The sequence below is a fragment of the Mytilus galloprovincialis genome, chromosome 1 (genome assembly GCF_965363235.1).
Source record: "Mytilus galloprovincialis chromosome 1, xbMytGall1.hap1.1, whole genome shotgun sequence".
Lineage (NCBI taxonomy): Eukaryota > Metazoa > Mollusca > Bivalvia > Mytilida > Mytilidae > Mytilus > Mytilus galloprovincialis.
The window spans coordinates 78233688-78250433 of NC_134838.1; the positions used below are offsets into that span (position 1 = coordinate 78233688).

At 31.7% G+C, this 16746-nt stretch overlaps 1 protein-coding gene across 1 annotated transcript; it reads left to right on the forward strand.

Moving 5' to 3' along the window:
- Positions 1–70: 70 nt before the first annotated feature.
- On the forward strand, positions 71–16328 carry LOC143045185 (adhesion G protein-coupled receptor B1-like). Its single transcript, XM_076217562.1, has 13 exons — positions 71–185; positions 3782–3828; positions 4471–4594; positions 5008–5111; positions 6457–6559; positions 7178–7325; positions 8595–8664; positions 9495–9561; positions 9849–9934; positions 10502–10628; positions 10959–11000; positions 12863–12940; positions 15535–16328. The coding sequence occupies exons 3-13, from the start codon at positions 4577–4579 to the stop codon at positions 15772–15774; spliced, it is 1083 nt and encodes a 360-aa protein (XP_076073677.1). The 5' UTR covers positions 71–185; positions 3782–3828; positions 4471–4576; the 3' UTR covers positions 15775–16328.
- The last annotated feature ends 418 nt before the right edge of the window (positions 16329–16746 follow it).

Below are 16746 nucleotides of genomic sequence, written 5' to 3' on the forward strand. Positions count from 1 at the left end.
TTACATAACCATAGCTATGCATGTGTTTGAAGTTTTCATTATATTAACGTATAGTGTCTCTTTATAGGGTATTACAGTCATCCAATGGAAGTTATGGTGTTAATTCCATAATTGCTGCTTTCACTACTGAAACAACTCAACATAGTTTAGACTATCCTGTTGTTGTTAAATTTGAGCATTTGTCAGTATGTAACATTTTTAAACACATTCTTGTATTTTTTTATACCAAATGATACGAAGTTTAACTGTAAAGTCGTCTTTTTGAGATCATTATAATATAGCTTATTTTTGTACATGCGAAACGTACGCGAGTTTCTTGGAAACAATTCATGAGCCAGGAACTTCCGAAACCATTTATAGATTAAGCACGGAATGTTTTTGTGTAAGTTCTAACTTTTAATCTAATGCCATTGATTTTTTTGCAAGATTTTGGCATCAATTCGGGTTTGTTTTTTAAGAGACTGACACAACCTCATTCCAATCGTATGGTATGTACATTTCAGAAGTATGACGTTACACTCTATAGATTCACATTTAACGAACTTTATTAACGTGGATGTGCTTCTATCATAAAAACTGCTACAACAGAGTGAAATCGTTATATAAATATATGAATATGTGTACGATCGCCATCACTAACATGTTTACCATTTCAATATGTCTGTTTTTTTCGCATCACCGTCGAAATGATTTCATTGTCCTTGCGGTCAGTAAATAAGCCGATTGCGATATTTTGACTGAGTGTTCGTTCACATAGAGGTAATGTTGATGTATGTATAACATGAGACCAGTACCCTGTCAACGAATCCAGTCTTGCTTTGTGTAGTTACAATTCCCTTAGAGTTAGAGTTGTACTTTTATTTGTATCTTCCTTATGGTTTCATGACATTTTAACATCGGTAATTAATGTTGCCTCTGTTTATTCCGTGACTGTGTAAATGAGTGACAAAAAGTATCGCAGTGTAAATACACCTTATCGCTATTTAGTCCAATCCGGGAAAAACTTCCTGTTTGGGTCATTCCGCCGAAAATAGAGGTCATCAGCAGTGAGCTGAGGGAGGAAAAACTTTAGAAAGCGACCATTAAAAAACTTTGACAGAGTATGATCCACTTTTTTCGAAATTAAAATTGAAGTAAAAAAATATTTTGCATGAAGTATTTACGGTAGTTTAAACAGGTCTCATTAAAAAGTATCTTGCATGGTGCAATGTTTAAACAGGGTCCCAGATAGTTTCAACTGGATGAAAAAGTTGAGAAATTTTAGAACTTATTCGGAATGGAATAAATAGCGATTAGGTGTATAGTCTGTGTACACCGTGAAACTTCAGATCTTAACTTCAGATTATCATTTTTGGAAAAAAATCATCATGTAAGGTCAGAATTTGTTGGGAAAGTCTAACACAAAATTATACTGCTCTGGTCCTTTACCAAACAGCCAAACACGTCAAAGTTCAACATTTTCTGAAGGTGCGGCACTTAACTTCAGATATCGTTACAGTATGTATTATTCTGAAATGTATACAATCAAAATGTTTATTAACCAACTAAGTACATTATTGCCAAAAATGACTATTTATTAAAAATTACATATTTTCTGTAATGGCCCTGTTTTTTTCTGTAATGGCCCTGTTTTTCTGTAATGGCCCTGTTTTGTTCTGTAATGGCCGTGTTTTTTTGTAATGGCCCTGTATTAATGCCCAGTTTGTCTGTATTAAACCCAGTGAGGGTTTTTAATAAAGTTAATAAAATTAAGTTGTAAAGAGTATAATACCTTTTTGTATTTTGTTTAATTTAGTAACCAGCAACAAACATTAATATAGTAGTAATGAATGGGTGTTTTTACAATGGCCCTGTTATATGTCCAAGGTCTGTAATAATGGTCGAGGAAGTCTGTAATGGCCCGAGGCAACGCCGAGGGCTATTACAGACATCCGAGGCCATTATTACTGACCGAGGACATATAACAGGGCCATTATACAAACACCCATTTCTTAATACATTTATTAACCAACTGAACACAAGTGTATGTGTTGCTACTAACTTGATGTACTGTCTTACTCTTTTAATGACAGTTTAGTTTGAACAAAATAATTTGTACTTTACCATTATAAAGCTTTAAATATACCAACTATCCAAGATATTAAGTTGAAAGAGATATGTGTTAAAACAGGATGAACAGTGATCCCTTTATATGGTTCTTTAATGTTGGTTGCTGAATTAAATAAAATACAAAAAGGTATTATACTCTTTACAACTTAGCTTTATTAACTTTATAAAAAAAAAAACATAACAGGGCTTAATACAGACAAACTGGGCATTAATACAGGGCCATTACAGAAAAACAGGGCCATTACAGAAAAACAGGGCCATTACAGAAAAAACAGGACCATTACAGAAAAACAGGGCCATTGCAGAAAAAAACAGGGCCATTACAGAAAATATGTACTTTTTAATAAACAGTCACTTTTGGCAATAATGCACTTAGTTGGTTAATAAATAGTTATAAAGAACCATATAAAGGGATCACTGTTCATTCTGTTTTTCAACACATAACTTCTTTCAACTTTATTTGGATATTTGGTATACTTAAAGCTTTATCATGGTGAAGTACAAATTATTTTTTTTTTCAAACTAAACTGTCATTAAAAGAGTAAGAGAGTACATCAAGTTGGTGGCAACACATACTTTTGTTCAGTTGGTTAATAAATGTATTAATAAATGGGTGTTTTTATAATGGCCCTGTTATATGTCCTCGGTCAGTAATAATGGCCTCGGATGTCTGTAATGGCCCTCGGCGTTGCCTCGGGCCATTACAGACTTCCTCGACCATTAATCCAGACCTTGGACATATAACAGGGACATTATAAAAACACCCATTCATTAATACTTTAATAATGCCTATTAATGTGATCATGTACACACTACTTCTAAAAACAGGTCTGGAAATTAAATGTCCAAGTTTTCATTGATTGTTAATCATACTGCATTAACTTTTCTTATTTCAGAAAACATATATATACAGTTTGTCTTCTTTTAAATTGCAAAGGAATGTAGTTTTTCATTTCAAGGACAGATTTGACCGAAAACCTTTGTTTGTATACAGAATACACCGATTTGGTGGAGCATGTACATGTGTAACTTAGTTTTCTGTTTTCTTCGTTTATCCGGAGTCGGTTCTGGCATAGCGTTATCAGTTTATATTTTCTTTCACAGATGATATCTGATTTGTTCAATATGTCGTAACTACAATCTCGTTCCCTTTTCACGAATGTGACCTTCCGAATTAGACTATTACCGGGTTTGTGATAACATGGGCAACTTGACGGGTGCCACGTGTGGAGCAGGATATGTTAACCCTTCCGGAGCACCTGCTATCACCCCCAGTTTTTGGTGCAGTTCGTGTTGCTTAATCCTTAGGTTTTGTGTGTGTTGTGTCTCGTGCACTATTATTTGTCTGTTTGTCTTTTTCTTTTTAGCCATGGCGTTGTCAGTTTATTTTCGATCTATGAGCTTGAATGTTCCTCTGATAACTCTTCTATTCGACCTATAAAATTTGAATTTCCCGTTGGTATTTTCTGTTGGTTTTTGTTTAAATTTCTTTAATTTACAATTATTTGATTTAAGGCGTTGACTATAAGGGTATGTCATATTGAAACACTTTCATAACAAGTATGTTATGTATTTTTTGGTCTATCTTCAGATAACTCTTGAAAAAAACCTCATTTTTACTCAATCTAATACCTTTCATCATCTTAGTTTCACTATAAAACTTTTATTGCAGGAAAATTTCTCAAAACCTATCTGTGCTTTTTGGAATTTCGAAGCTCTGTAAGTATATGTCTGCAATATCTCTTTACCAAATACAGGGACAATACGGATGTCATTTCTTACTGCAGAAATGTTTATTATGATCTAATATCATTAAGAGTACCAATATCAATGCACCAGATGCGCATTTCTACAATTAATGTCTCTTTGTTGATGCTCGAGGCCGAAATATTTGAATATCCAAAATCTCATAAAAACATGCGAAAGGTAAATCAAAATAAAAAGACCAGTTCTATATGATCTAGATGTGTACCTATTAAAAAATTGAAAACAATAGTTTAATAGTTTCTTGCGTCCGAAGCGCTTTTCTGGATTTACTTTCATCAGGAACGCTCAGAGCCAAACATTTGAAATCCGAAGATGTATAACTACCGAAAATCGTTGAAGAGCTATGTGTCAAAAATACTGAAAACAAATAGCCAAATTCATCTAAAGCCAACTTTGCCCGAGGGAGTTGAAACCTTAGTTTCATATTAACTTATGTTTGACTACAATGTATGTTTGAATCACTAGTATCTTATTTTATTAAACCACACCCCTATATAAAAACGTGGTGTTATTTATACATGTAATATTTACAAATATCAAAAGGATAGATTATCTCGTCATGTTAATACGTTATGTTGACATTTTTATTGACAGCAATGCATGTAATGGAGCATGGTCAACATCAAGTTCAAGAGTAGTTGAATCTACAGATACATATACCATTTGTGAATATAGCCAAACCGGAAATTTTGCTTTATTGATGAGCCCTGGAAAAGCTGTAAGTAGTTAACAGAGCAGTGATTGTTTTTTTCAAACCTTAAGTGGACAGTCTTATTGATTATTCGAAGCGTTCATGCATATTCAATTATGTCGAATTATTCACTTGCAAGTGAATAACTTATCAGTAATGTTACTGCGATTGTTTTCACAAAATTTAACAAAATTGGTTGATGAAAACGAATTATTATTTCATCATTTCACTAATGCTAATGATTGAACCAAACAAAATCATATTCTGGGTTTTTTTTCATATCGCATACCCGCCAAACGATTAAAAAATATTGAAATGTAATGATAATTCTTAGTGAGAACTTCACCTTTATTTTCTCTGTTAAATAGATTTTTAGTTGACTTTATAATGCATGCACTATTGATCTTATTTATTTAAATTGTGCTTATGTTTTTTGACAGTCACAAAAGCATAAAGCGGCATTGAGTCTGATATCAGTCGTTGGATGTGGAATTTCAATTGTATTTCTAGTTATCACGATTTTCATTTATTTCAAAATCTGGAGGTACGTATTTTAATATATTACATTTTCTTACAAATGTTAGCTACCCGATAATTTCGACTGAATAAACAATCCTTTCAGATTACATCTTAATCAGACTTTATATTTACATCTACGTAAAATGTAAAATTGAGAAAGGAAATGGGTAATGTGTCAAAGCGACAACAACCCGACCATATAGCAGACAACAGCCGAAGGCCACCAATGGTTCTTCAATGTAGCGAGAAACTCCCGCACTCCCCCACCCGTAGGCGTCCTTCAGCTGGCACCTTAAAAAATATGTATACTAGTACAGTGATAATGGACGTCATACTAAACTCCGAATTATACACAAGAAACTAAAATTAAAAATCATACAAGACTAACAAAGGCCAGAGGCTCCTGACTTTGGACAGACGCAAAGTTGCGGCGGGGTTAAACATGTTTATGAGATCTCAACCCTCCCCTATACCTCTAGCCAATGTAGAAAAGTAAACGCATAACAATACGCACATTAAAATTCAGTTCAAGAGAAGTCCGAGTCCGATGTCAAAAGATGTAACAAAAGAAAATAAATAAAATGACAATAATAAAAAAATAACAACAGACTTCTAGCAGTTAACTGACATGCCAGCTCCAGACCTCAATTAAACTGATTGAAAGATTATGTCTTCATCATATGAGTATCAGGCACAATCCCTCCCGTTAGGGGTTTAATATCATACTTGAATAAAAATATATGAGAAGAACATAACCCGTGTCATGCCAACAACTGTTTTTGAAATAAATGTGTTTAGTTCCGATGCAAAGACCCTATAAGTAAATCAATATTAAAACCAAAATATGCCATCTTTAATGACCTGACAACAGTATCCCTTCTTAATAAGTCTGTTTAAAGGTTTTGTAAGCTTTTGAGGTGAATACTGACATTGTTGTGCTTTGTAAAGAATATTACCATAAAAGATTGGATGTAAAATACTTGAACGTATACGATGTCTGCATGTTGAGTTATATTTACGAATTACTTCGTGTAGCATGTTTTTTGTTACAAACAAAATGTAAAATAACAAAAGTAACGTATTCCTGTTTTGGTACAGGCATTTTTCTTATATCAAGTCTTTGTATTACAGATTTAAGTACGTCATTGAATTTGCTGCGTATGGTCCCTTCTCGCTTGTCGTTTCAACATCTTCTAAATACTGTTAGGGTTTTATTTATCCTTAGGTTCATCTTCATCTAATTGTGTCAATGTTTGGAATACTATTTAAGCAATTTTTTATGTTTTCATGACCTGTGAAATGTATAAACAAAAACTCAATAATATCATAAACATAGGCAAATGAATACAAATACGACTATATTATTGCAGGTATGTTGAGCCTGACAGCTCTCAAATTTTAATGCACCTATGTATATCAATGATCATAACCTACATTGTGTACCTCGCTGGCATAACAAGAACTGAAAACGAGGTAGGATGAGTTATAGTTTAGAACCTCTCTACAATCCAAGTGTTTAGGTTTTTTTTCAATTGATTATCTGATTTATCTGTCAGGTGTACGCTGATGTTTATTTAGTTTTTTGTTTTGTTTTTACTTCTACTCATGGTTCTTGTCATTATTATACATTAGATTTTTTTATCGATGAAGCATAGACTTTAAAAAGCAACTCAATATCAGAAAAAATAAAAGAAATCGAAAACAAAATTAAATGTTGTTTAGAGTAAAATCTTCATATTTATATGCAAATTCAAAATATAAATAGACAACACGTCTATGTGGTTTAAAGTAAAAAGATGCATGCTAGTACATAATTAAGAAATTGTGAACACTATCATTATAATAAAGCAATATGATAAATTGTCTATTATTTAATTGCCTATGCAATGGCTATTATTTCTAATGATATATATTTAAACCTGTCTGAATTGAAAGATAAAAGATAGACGTCAAGTATTTTAGTTGATTTCAAAGATTGTAAAGAATACTTACTTGCAAAGGAACTGAAACAATGAAATTTAGAATGGAATAGGTAAACTTTTCATTGATGTTTTATTTTCAGAAATTGTTATATATGTTGCCTTTTTTCAGGTGGTGTGTACATCAATAGCCATAGCATTACAGTATATTCTTTTAGTATACTTGACACTCATGTTAGTAGGAGGAATCCAAGTAGCATTAATGGTCATTCTAGTATTCTATCGTTCATTTGTACGTTGGTTACTAGCTGCTTGCTGGGGTAAGTTTTCAAGAGTGAAGAAATATATGTTTTATATAACATGTATAACTAAAGAGCATGTTTTATGAACTTTTGGTCCTCAATACCCTTAAACATCGTACTGTTTTTTTTTTTTATTCGAGTGTCACTGATGAGTATTTTGTAGACGAAACGCGCGCTAATACAAAATTTAAATCCTGGAATCTATGATGAGTTTATTTCCTACAGTTATTCATAGAATAGCTGTAATCTATGTTTCTTTCAGCTCCAACATTTGACGAAGATCGACTTTTTACATTGAACAAGCATACACAATCATTAAGCTGTGCTGTACATGATGTGTGCATACGTTTTCATTTCTGTTTGGAAAATTGTGATTACGAACTTTTCATCGCATTTATGTAACAAGAGTGTCTATTTTACCTTGATGAGACAAAAGCTTTGGTCCTGATGTCAAACAATCTATTCCCTTAAACTGATTGATGTCTTAACTAAGACTTGATTAGAATTTTCTAACACGACCGAGGAATGTTTGCACAATGTATGTACGAACAGGTACATGTGCATACCGATACTTATGTATTACCGTCTTAGTAACTGAAAACTACAATGTCACTGTAAGGCATTTAACAAAAAGTAAAACGTGTACCATCTATAAAAGGTTCCGTCATGATAAAATTCAAAACGGTTCAATCGGGAAAACCAACAGTAGCATTCAAGAAAATAAAACAAACGATACAAATATGACAGACAGAAGCCATCGACATGTTGTTGCATTTCTAACTTTTTAACCCTCGATTGATACCAAGGTTAGTTACAAATAGTCGATGACGGTATATGATGTGTAACTAAATTTGAAAATACTCATGATAATCCACTGAGATTTCAACTTAAAAATGCATCGAGATATTACATGTGTAAAAATTGAAAGCAGATGATGAATTACTATCTTAACAGGTGAAGGACTATATGCAAGGGTCCTGAAAGAATACCAAAATCTATATTATGTCAACTTTGCCTGGGCGAGTTGAAGCCATATTTCATAGTTAAAGGACACAACTTTTTATAATAGTTTTGCATCCATAGAGCTTTTTTTGTTTATCTTAAGGAATATGCATACGTCAACTTTGTTATTTGTTTTTCTACGTATTTGCATATAATATGTACGTAGTTTTATTTAATCAGTCAATTACGAACATACCTTTAGTCCTGAATTGAATGAGACATAATACAAAGGAGAGTTGTTATCGTGTTCCTAAATAATAACTAATATATCCATTATGTTTGCAGTTGTTCCTGCCATTATCGTTAGCAGTTCAGCAGGTGTGTCTAAACTGGATGGTTATGGAAGTTCTGAATAGTAAGTCACATCAAGTCTATAAGATAGTATATTGAATAGTTATTAATAGGAAAATGAATTTAGTCCCTGTCTAATCCTCTCAATAATTCATTTATTCATTTTAAATTACAAGAGTAAACGATTTAAGTCAATACTGACTAGAAACTGTATATGTTTTTAAAGAAATGGGTTAAAAACGAGGAACCAGGAACAGTTACAGTTTCGATACTTATACAACTTCGGATTTCAAATGTTTGGCCTTGAGCGTTCCTGATGAAGGTAAATCCAGAAAAGCGCTTCGGACCCAAGAAATTATTAAACGTGTTGTTTTCAATTTTTTACATGACTGGGTCGATACCTCTACCGAGGGTATTATCAGCTCAGTAGTCAGTATTTCGGTACTGACATGATTTAACACACTTTACTAAAATTGTCCGTTTATAGATTTATAAATTATTAAGAAACTAAGGTTTCAACTCCATCAGGCAAAGTTGGCTTTAGATAAATTTGGCTATTTAATTTAGGTATTTTTGACATATAGCTCTTCAACGGTTTTGGTAAACGTGTTGTTTTCAATTTTTTACAATCAGATGAAAACATATTTTGCTTGTTAAGGTTATTACTGTAAATACTTTTCTCGCTATTATAACTGATATTGAAAAAAAATATATTGTGTTTACACTATGCATGCGATTACACTTTGTTATATACTATATATGATGCTTAATATGGCAATGTGCAACTGGGATAATTAATGTATGCATCTTTTTTTCTCGGGTGTAGTTCAGTTAATATGTGATATCATGAAGTTTTAGTTTATCTTAGTAGATTTGTATTATTTTTGATTTAAGTTGTTGGCTATCACTGGAATCAAAACTTATCTGGGCAATACTTGGACCAGCATTGTTAGTTGTTGTGGTATGTGAAATACTAAATTATTATTGTTCAAATCTAACATTATCTGCTTGTTGGCATAAAGAAGGCATGACAAGGCTCCCTAAATCCATAAAATGTTAATGCGTTCAAGTACAGACATTTTTTTACAAACTTCATTACATATTTTTCTTTATACACATATAAAATTAATTTGAAAATGTTTTATGGTTTCAACATGAATAGGTTTAAGAGAAAGGTTAGCAAAATACTTTATATTGTAACTAAAATTGATATATATATAGATATGTAGATCTCAAATTTTCTTTTAGATTAACCTGATACTACTTGTCATAGTGATGAACAAGTTGAAGAAAAGTAAAGGGTTGGCTGCAAAAACATTGAAGGAAAAATCAAGGTACACGAATTAATAGGACTCTTAATTCATAAGTACAAGAAGCAATGTTACCTAATGAAAAATATTTGATAATGATCAACATTAACAATTAAGAACTCTGAATTGCAGAGGTCTCCCTCAACGGTAACATGAATGACTTAATTCTATGGCAATTGTCATTGAGACACCAACACTGGACAAAATAAAACTTCACTTACTCCCAAAAATAAATTATTAAAAAACCAAACAAATGTAAAAACAAAACAAAACACGAAAAAACAAAAATAAACGAAAGAGAAATTAATGCACTGTATTTGTAAATTTTAATTTAAGAAAAGAATAAAGATTTTTCTTATAAAGATATGGTGTGAGTCAATGACACAATTCTCCTTCCAAGTCAAAATTTATAAAAGTAAACCATTATAGCTCAAAGTACGGGTTTCAACACGTAGCCTTGGCGCACACTGAACAGCATGCTATAAAGGGCCCCAAAAATTAATAGTGTAAATATTTGTATGTGTCTATTTCAGATAGCATTATGACAATACATCCTTAACTCTCTCAAAATAAAGGTAAATTCCTTTTCAGACCTCGAATCCTCATTATTTGTATCCTTTTACCATTACTTGGAATCACATGGATGCTTGGAGCTTACTATATAAAAGAAGATGTACTAGTGTTGCATTATCTGTTTTCTATTTGTAACTCACTTCAGGTAATATTCTTATGCAATTTCGAAGTCACAAAGTTTACCAATGTTTGCTCACAAAACTAAGACGATCTGTAACTTAGGATTTCGAGTTGAATTTAATTGTATCAACACTAAAACCATACACTAGTACTATTTTTTGTTACGGGGCCAATTTATAACTTTATACCCATTTTAAAGATCCATGTTATGAATGACTACAGGTTATCATCTTAGTATTAGATATCAACAGACAGAAGGATTGTCGTCAAATATTTACAATGTTCACGAACTGTTTTTTTTTTTTTTTTAATTTATAATTAGTATGATTTCATATTGTACCTCTTTCTGTTTCAGGGTTTTTTCATTTTTTTGTTCCATTGCATATTTTGCAATCAGGTAAGGCTAAATAGCTTTAGTATGTTATTGATATTTCTATACATGCATTTCATAAATGTTTAGCATCAGCGGAAATATATAAAAAAAATGTGTCCTAAGTACACGGATGCCCCATCTGCACTATCATTTTCTTTGTTCAGTGGACCGTGAAAATAGGGTAAAATGTCTAATTTCGCATCAACATTAGAAAGATCATATCATAGGAAACATGTTTACTAAGTTTCAAGTTGATTGAACTTCAACTTCATCAAGCGCTACCTCGACCACAAACTGTAACCTGAAGCGGGACGAACGGACGGACAAACGCACGGAAGAACGGACGCACAGACCAAAAAACATAATGCCTATAAATGGGGCATAGAAATATAGGCAACAGTAGTTTAATTTTAACCATTTTCAGATCTCGTAATTGCATTTTAAGCATATAAACCAACATAAAAAATCAGTTAATCGCATGATCTCCAAAAGGAGTTTGACTTTCTGTATTGACAAGGTCACCTAATCAGAAACATACATCCCCCATGCGCGCATCATCTTAATCAAAACTCAGTAAAATTGTGTCAATATGGATTGAGATCATTTACAGATCAGACGATCTTTTAAGTAGCTTAATATGTGAGTCCTAAAATATGTGTGTGTATTTACTATGGGCACCTTGATAGATGTTGCTGTTTGTGAAAAGTCTTCCTTCCCTTCAAAGGCACATGAGATCACCCATAATTTTTGTAGGAGTTAATGTTTATAAGTTTTTCACGTTGTATTTTGTTAACTTGTTTGTATTTTCGTGGTCTCATTTTTTTCAGCTGTCAGTTTGTGTTGACTTATGATTTCTGAATGTCCCCTTGGTATCTTTCGCCTCTTTTTTGTGTTGAGACCAAGACATAGTGCCGGTCGCCAAGTACTTCATGGTGATAATATAATTTGCAGTATCAAGTCGCGTCTATCTTTCTCTGAGCCCCTATGAAGCAGTTATACATACATTTTTTCTTGAGATAACACTCGAGCATTGATTATCAGTTTTGGTTCATTGAATGATGGTAATAAAGTCACTGGGATTTTATATTTGTAATCATGGAGATTACAAATAAGTATAGTTTTTATAGAAGAAAACATGACTGATAAAAGAAATGATTTGGGAGTGTTGGTTTTGGGGGAACGATATCTTATCAATGCGCAAGCGTAGATAGCCAAACGATGAATATTTGATTTGCTCTTTGTCGTTTCTATCAAGTCATTGGTCATAAATTTACTCTGAAGTAGTTATGATATGCTGTTTTACTACTGAATAACCCCCCCCCCACCCCCCCCACCCCCAATCGCCCATCCCCTCCACACACCCCAAAAAACACAAAAAAGACATCTGAGTTATTTCTCTCTTTGTTGAAGACTAATTAGTGGCCGTCGGTTGTTTTTTTTTTTGCACTATGGAAGGGTTGTGGTCTCTTTGACACATTGTCATTCTCAATTCTATCTACAAAATGTACGCGTCAACATAGTATATCAACAATAAAACAGTGTATATACCAAAGATCTACCTTCAACTGTTCCGATAAAAGATTCGTTATATATAATGGTAAAATTTAACATGGGTACAAACAAATAAAAAATGATCAGAAACAAAAAGTCTAACGTTAGCGATTGTCATTTTCAACTTCAGTTTATTTGTTTTATGAAAGTGTTTGTGTACATTTTCATAACGGCAAATGGACATGACTCAAGTTCAGATTAAGTCAATGGAAAACTACAACTTTTTACAGTATTTGTGTCTGGACATTTAGTATAACTTTTGTGTCCATATGTAATTCTTCTTTAATAAATAATGTAATGAAAAATAAAGTAGTAACTGTCTTGTACATCCACAGGTTGGGCAAGGGTATCTACAATGTATGAGAAAACGGAAAGAAAGTCGTACGTTATCGTCGACAGATTCTATAAATATTGTAAGTTATAATAATATTGATTTGTATTTAATAAAAAGTAAAATCACAAAAATACTGAACTTAGAGGAAAATCTAATCGGAAAGTCCATAATCACATGGCAAAACCAAATAACAAAACACATCAAAAACGAATGGACAACAACTGTCCTATTCATGACTTGGTACATGCATTTTCAAATGTAGAAAATCGTGGATTAAAGCTGATGTTACAGCGCTAACCCTCTCACTTTGATGACAGTCTTATCAAATTCCATTATATTTACAATGATGCGTGAACTTACTTTGTAATGCATAATAGAAATATATCATAAAGACATAAAATAGAACAATATCATACTGACGGGATCTTTTAAAGTACAGAGTCACGTTATAAGAACCAAAGAAATACAAAAAGTCGCCTATACAAAACACACCAGAAAAAAATGAAAGACAATACAAACACATTGACGGGATGTTTAAGTACTGAGCCACGTTAAATGAACAGAACGTTTTGAAAACTAAATTCCTAAAATGTATGGGATTTGTTTACACAGTTAAGGGCATACGATACAGTTTTGAACCTGTATTTACAAGTTGATGAACATTTGCATATAGGCTATTTTTTACCTGATTAAATCAAATATGTCATAAAAAATATACCTTCATGTGCTACTTTTTGAGTAAAATGAGGTCGAAATTTTGTATATTTGCTCAAAATTCAGATTTGTGTCCATATTTTCTTTTTCGAAAGAACGACGTAACTTTTTTGCTTTAAAAGATAAACACAAATTGTTTTTTGTTAAATAATCGGTAATTTCTGTATTTTATAACTATCATTAAAAATTATGCAATTTTTATTCCGAAATAACTCTATATTTATCAAATGTTCATGAATAGAGGAAAAAACGTCATTTTTTGCTGAATGTTTATTAAAATTAAAAAAATTGCGCTATTTACAGTTTTATAAAATTTGGGTCACATAATCTCCTTGCAAAATGAAACAAATTGCTATTTTAAAAAATAGGGGTCCATGCACTCGTTTTCAAATTAAATCAGTTTGAATGATAAAAATCAGTCGAAAAATGCATCTTTTCCCGATATGTCATAGTTTGACGTCGCGAAAATAACATTTTACGTTAGCAACGTCATTACCTTCCCTGTAACTGTATCGTATGCCCTTAAGCATTGACAGCGACTGTCTTGATTATTTTAATCAAGTATTGACAAAAAGTTAACTGCTCTTTAATATTGAGGTTTACGGAAACATTGCTTGAATCATATGGGTCATTTTCAAAAAATGTGGATATTTCAGTTGTGAAATAACAATACATAAAAATATTCAATTTTCAACTTTAATATATGAAATTGAATAGTTTAACAACAATACAACCTGAAATAAAAATATGCAATCTTAAATGCTACTACAAAAATATTTTAAAAAATAACATAGAACCAAGTATGGGACATATGTCAACTACATAACGGATTTAGTTTCGGTCCCTAATTTGTTTTTAATAATATTTACATTTTGCTTGATATATATTTCCATAAAAATCATCACACTTTTTTCAAAACAGTTAAACATGTTAAAATAACACTTTTTAGAAACATATTTTAAAGTGAATTTAATTCAGCATTGTCAACTACATAACGCTTTTTGTCAACTACATAACGATTCACTGCGTTATGTAGTTGACTGTTATGTAGTTGAACTTGACCTATTTGTTGTTTTTGGATGTTTTTCCTGACCCTAATACTATCAGATAAATGGTTTTTATTGAATTAGAGTCAGTATTATAGACTTTGAATGATTTATGTAAAAAAAAATATTTATGCCAAAATTTATCAATGTGTTTGCCGTTACAAAGTTGACATAGAATAAAATTACGGAGTAATTTGTACTCACCAAAACTACTCTATAATGAAATTAATCAATGATGTCATCCTGTAACTTTAAGCACGTCATCAGAGGATGAAGAGTAAGTAGAGGGCCCTTCCTTAGTTACTAGGGATATAATCAGTTGTTTATTGGCAACATTATTTCATGTGTGTTATGTAGTTGACATTTTTTTTAAAGTACGAAATGAAAAGTAAAAAAAAATGCTAATAAAATCTAATAATTCCCTGTATTTGTGTATACATACCTGCAGTGATACCTATATATTTATAATAACAAAAGAAAAATAATAATTTCCGCTGGGTATTAAAACCAGCATTTAAAAAAGACTAGTTTTTCAATTTCGTACAAGCAATTTTGGGATTTTTGGACCCTTTGAAACCCACTGGAAGCAATTTCTGTAGCTAAATGTCATATTGAATTTGCTGGAACTTGTTACACACACCAAAAACTAAATTGTGTATCTAAAAATTGGATAAAAATATTTACACTTTTTTAGAAATATTGATTGTACAAGAAAATCCACATTTTTTGAAAAAGGCCCATATTTCACTTTCAAATTGCCATGTTATCGTCTTTTGAAGTTGCTTCTGACTGCCTTTGCAAAGGTTTGACATTACATTTGAGATTTCCTTAATTCATTGCCTATTCTTTTTAATTTTCTCACTTTTGGATATTTAATGCATGTTTACTACCTTTATTTTATATTTTAATGCAGAGTTATCAACGAAGACTAAATCAGCTAAAAATTTATCCCGACAAACATATACCTCACTTCCCAAATGAAGAATTTATCAAACCATCAGACAACCGAGAAGAACCGTTTCCAGATTATCCGAAGGAAGCAACACAAAATGTAGAAAATTCTATATACAACTTCAACAGACTGGCCCGAACCGTATATTATGATTCCAAATACGACAATAGAGGGTATTCGCCGTTCGATATTCCGAAATAAGTGTATTGCTCTATGAAAGTTGTCTATTCACGAGCTGAGTAACAACGCATCATTCTCACACTATTTCTTATTTATCTTTTATTGTTATTTCGGACCAAAATTGATGCATATTAATTGTCAACATTAATAATATTATTTTTTCTACTCTGTCTAAATGATTTTAACATTGTCATTGTAATATAAAATACCTATGCTTTTATAGCATAGTCCGTCATAATATTATACCTCTGTCGTTATCTTAATTTATGTTTTAATAACTTCAAAGTCATTTACATAATTAAAAATAAACTTACTTTCTATTTGGTATTTGTTCGAGAATATTCAAGTGCACCTTGACCTCTATATATAATTGAATATATATAGAACTGTTGGGTTTTAAGTCAAGGAGTCGGCTACCAAATGCCAATAGCATTCATCATTCATCAATCACAGTTTTAAGCATAGCATGACCTAGATTAATAAATTCAAATGCATGTTATGTTTCAGAAAATTAAAATAAATATCTGGATTTTGCTATGCACGTTTTGTCGTTCCTACAAAAGATTCCAAAATAAAAAAAGTTGGAGAAACGTTTGAAAAATTCCTCAAATAGTTATTATGAAAGTGAACTGCATTTATCTTCTGTTTGAGAAAAAAAAACAAAAAAAAAAAACAACGTGAACAACAAAATCCATTTAATAAGTGTTTAATTTTCTGAAACAAAACATTCGTTTGAATTTTATTGATCAAGGATAAGAATTATGTGGTTCATACTGTAGTTATCGGATGATATAATATGAATCGTAGCAATACAATGTTATTAGATTTTATAATCTTAAGAAACAATTGTACTTGATTAAAAAAAATCTCCCTAAAATATGTTTTCTGACTGCTTCCAGTACATTGCATGTCAGCAAGCAATAAGAAAGTGCTTCGTCTCATTTCTGTATATTACTGACTAACTGTGCACCACTTATTGCGGACCTGTGTTTG

Bases quoted from the DNA above. Each gene is read 5' to 3' on its own strand.
- LOC143045185 (XM_076217562.1), top strand. The intron at 9,935-10,501 runs GTACACGAATTA...ATTCCTTTTCAG, and splicing joins ACATTGAAGGAAAAATCAAG to ACCTCGAATCCTCATTATTT. The intron at 11,001-12,862 runs GTAAGGCTAAAT...GTACATCCACAG, and splicing joins ATTGCATATTTTGCAATCAG to GTTGGGCAAGGGTATCTACA.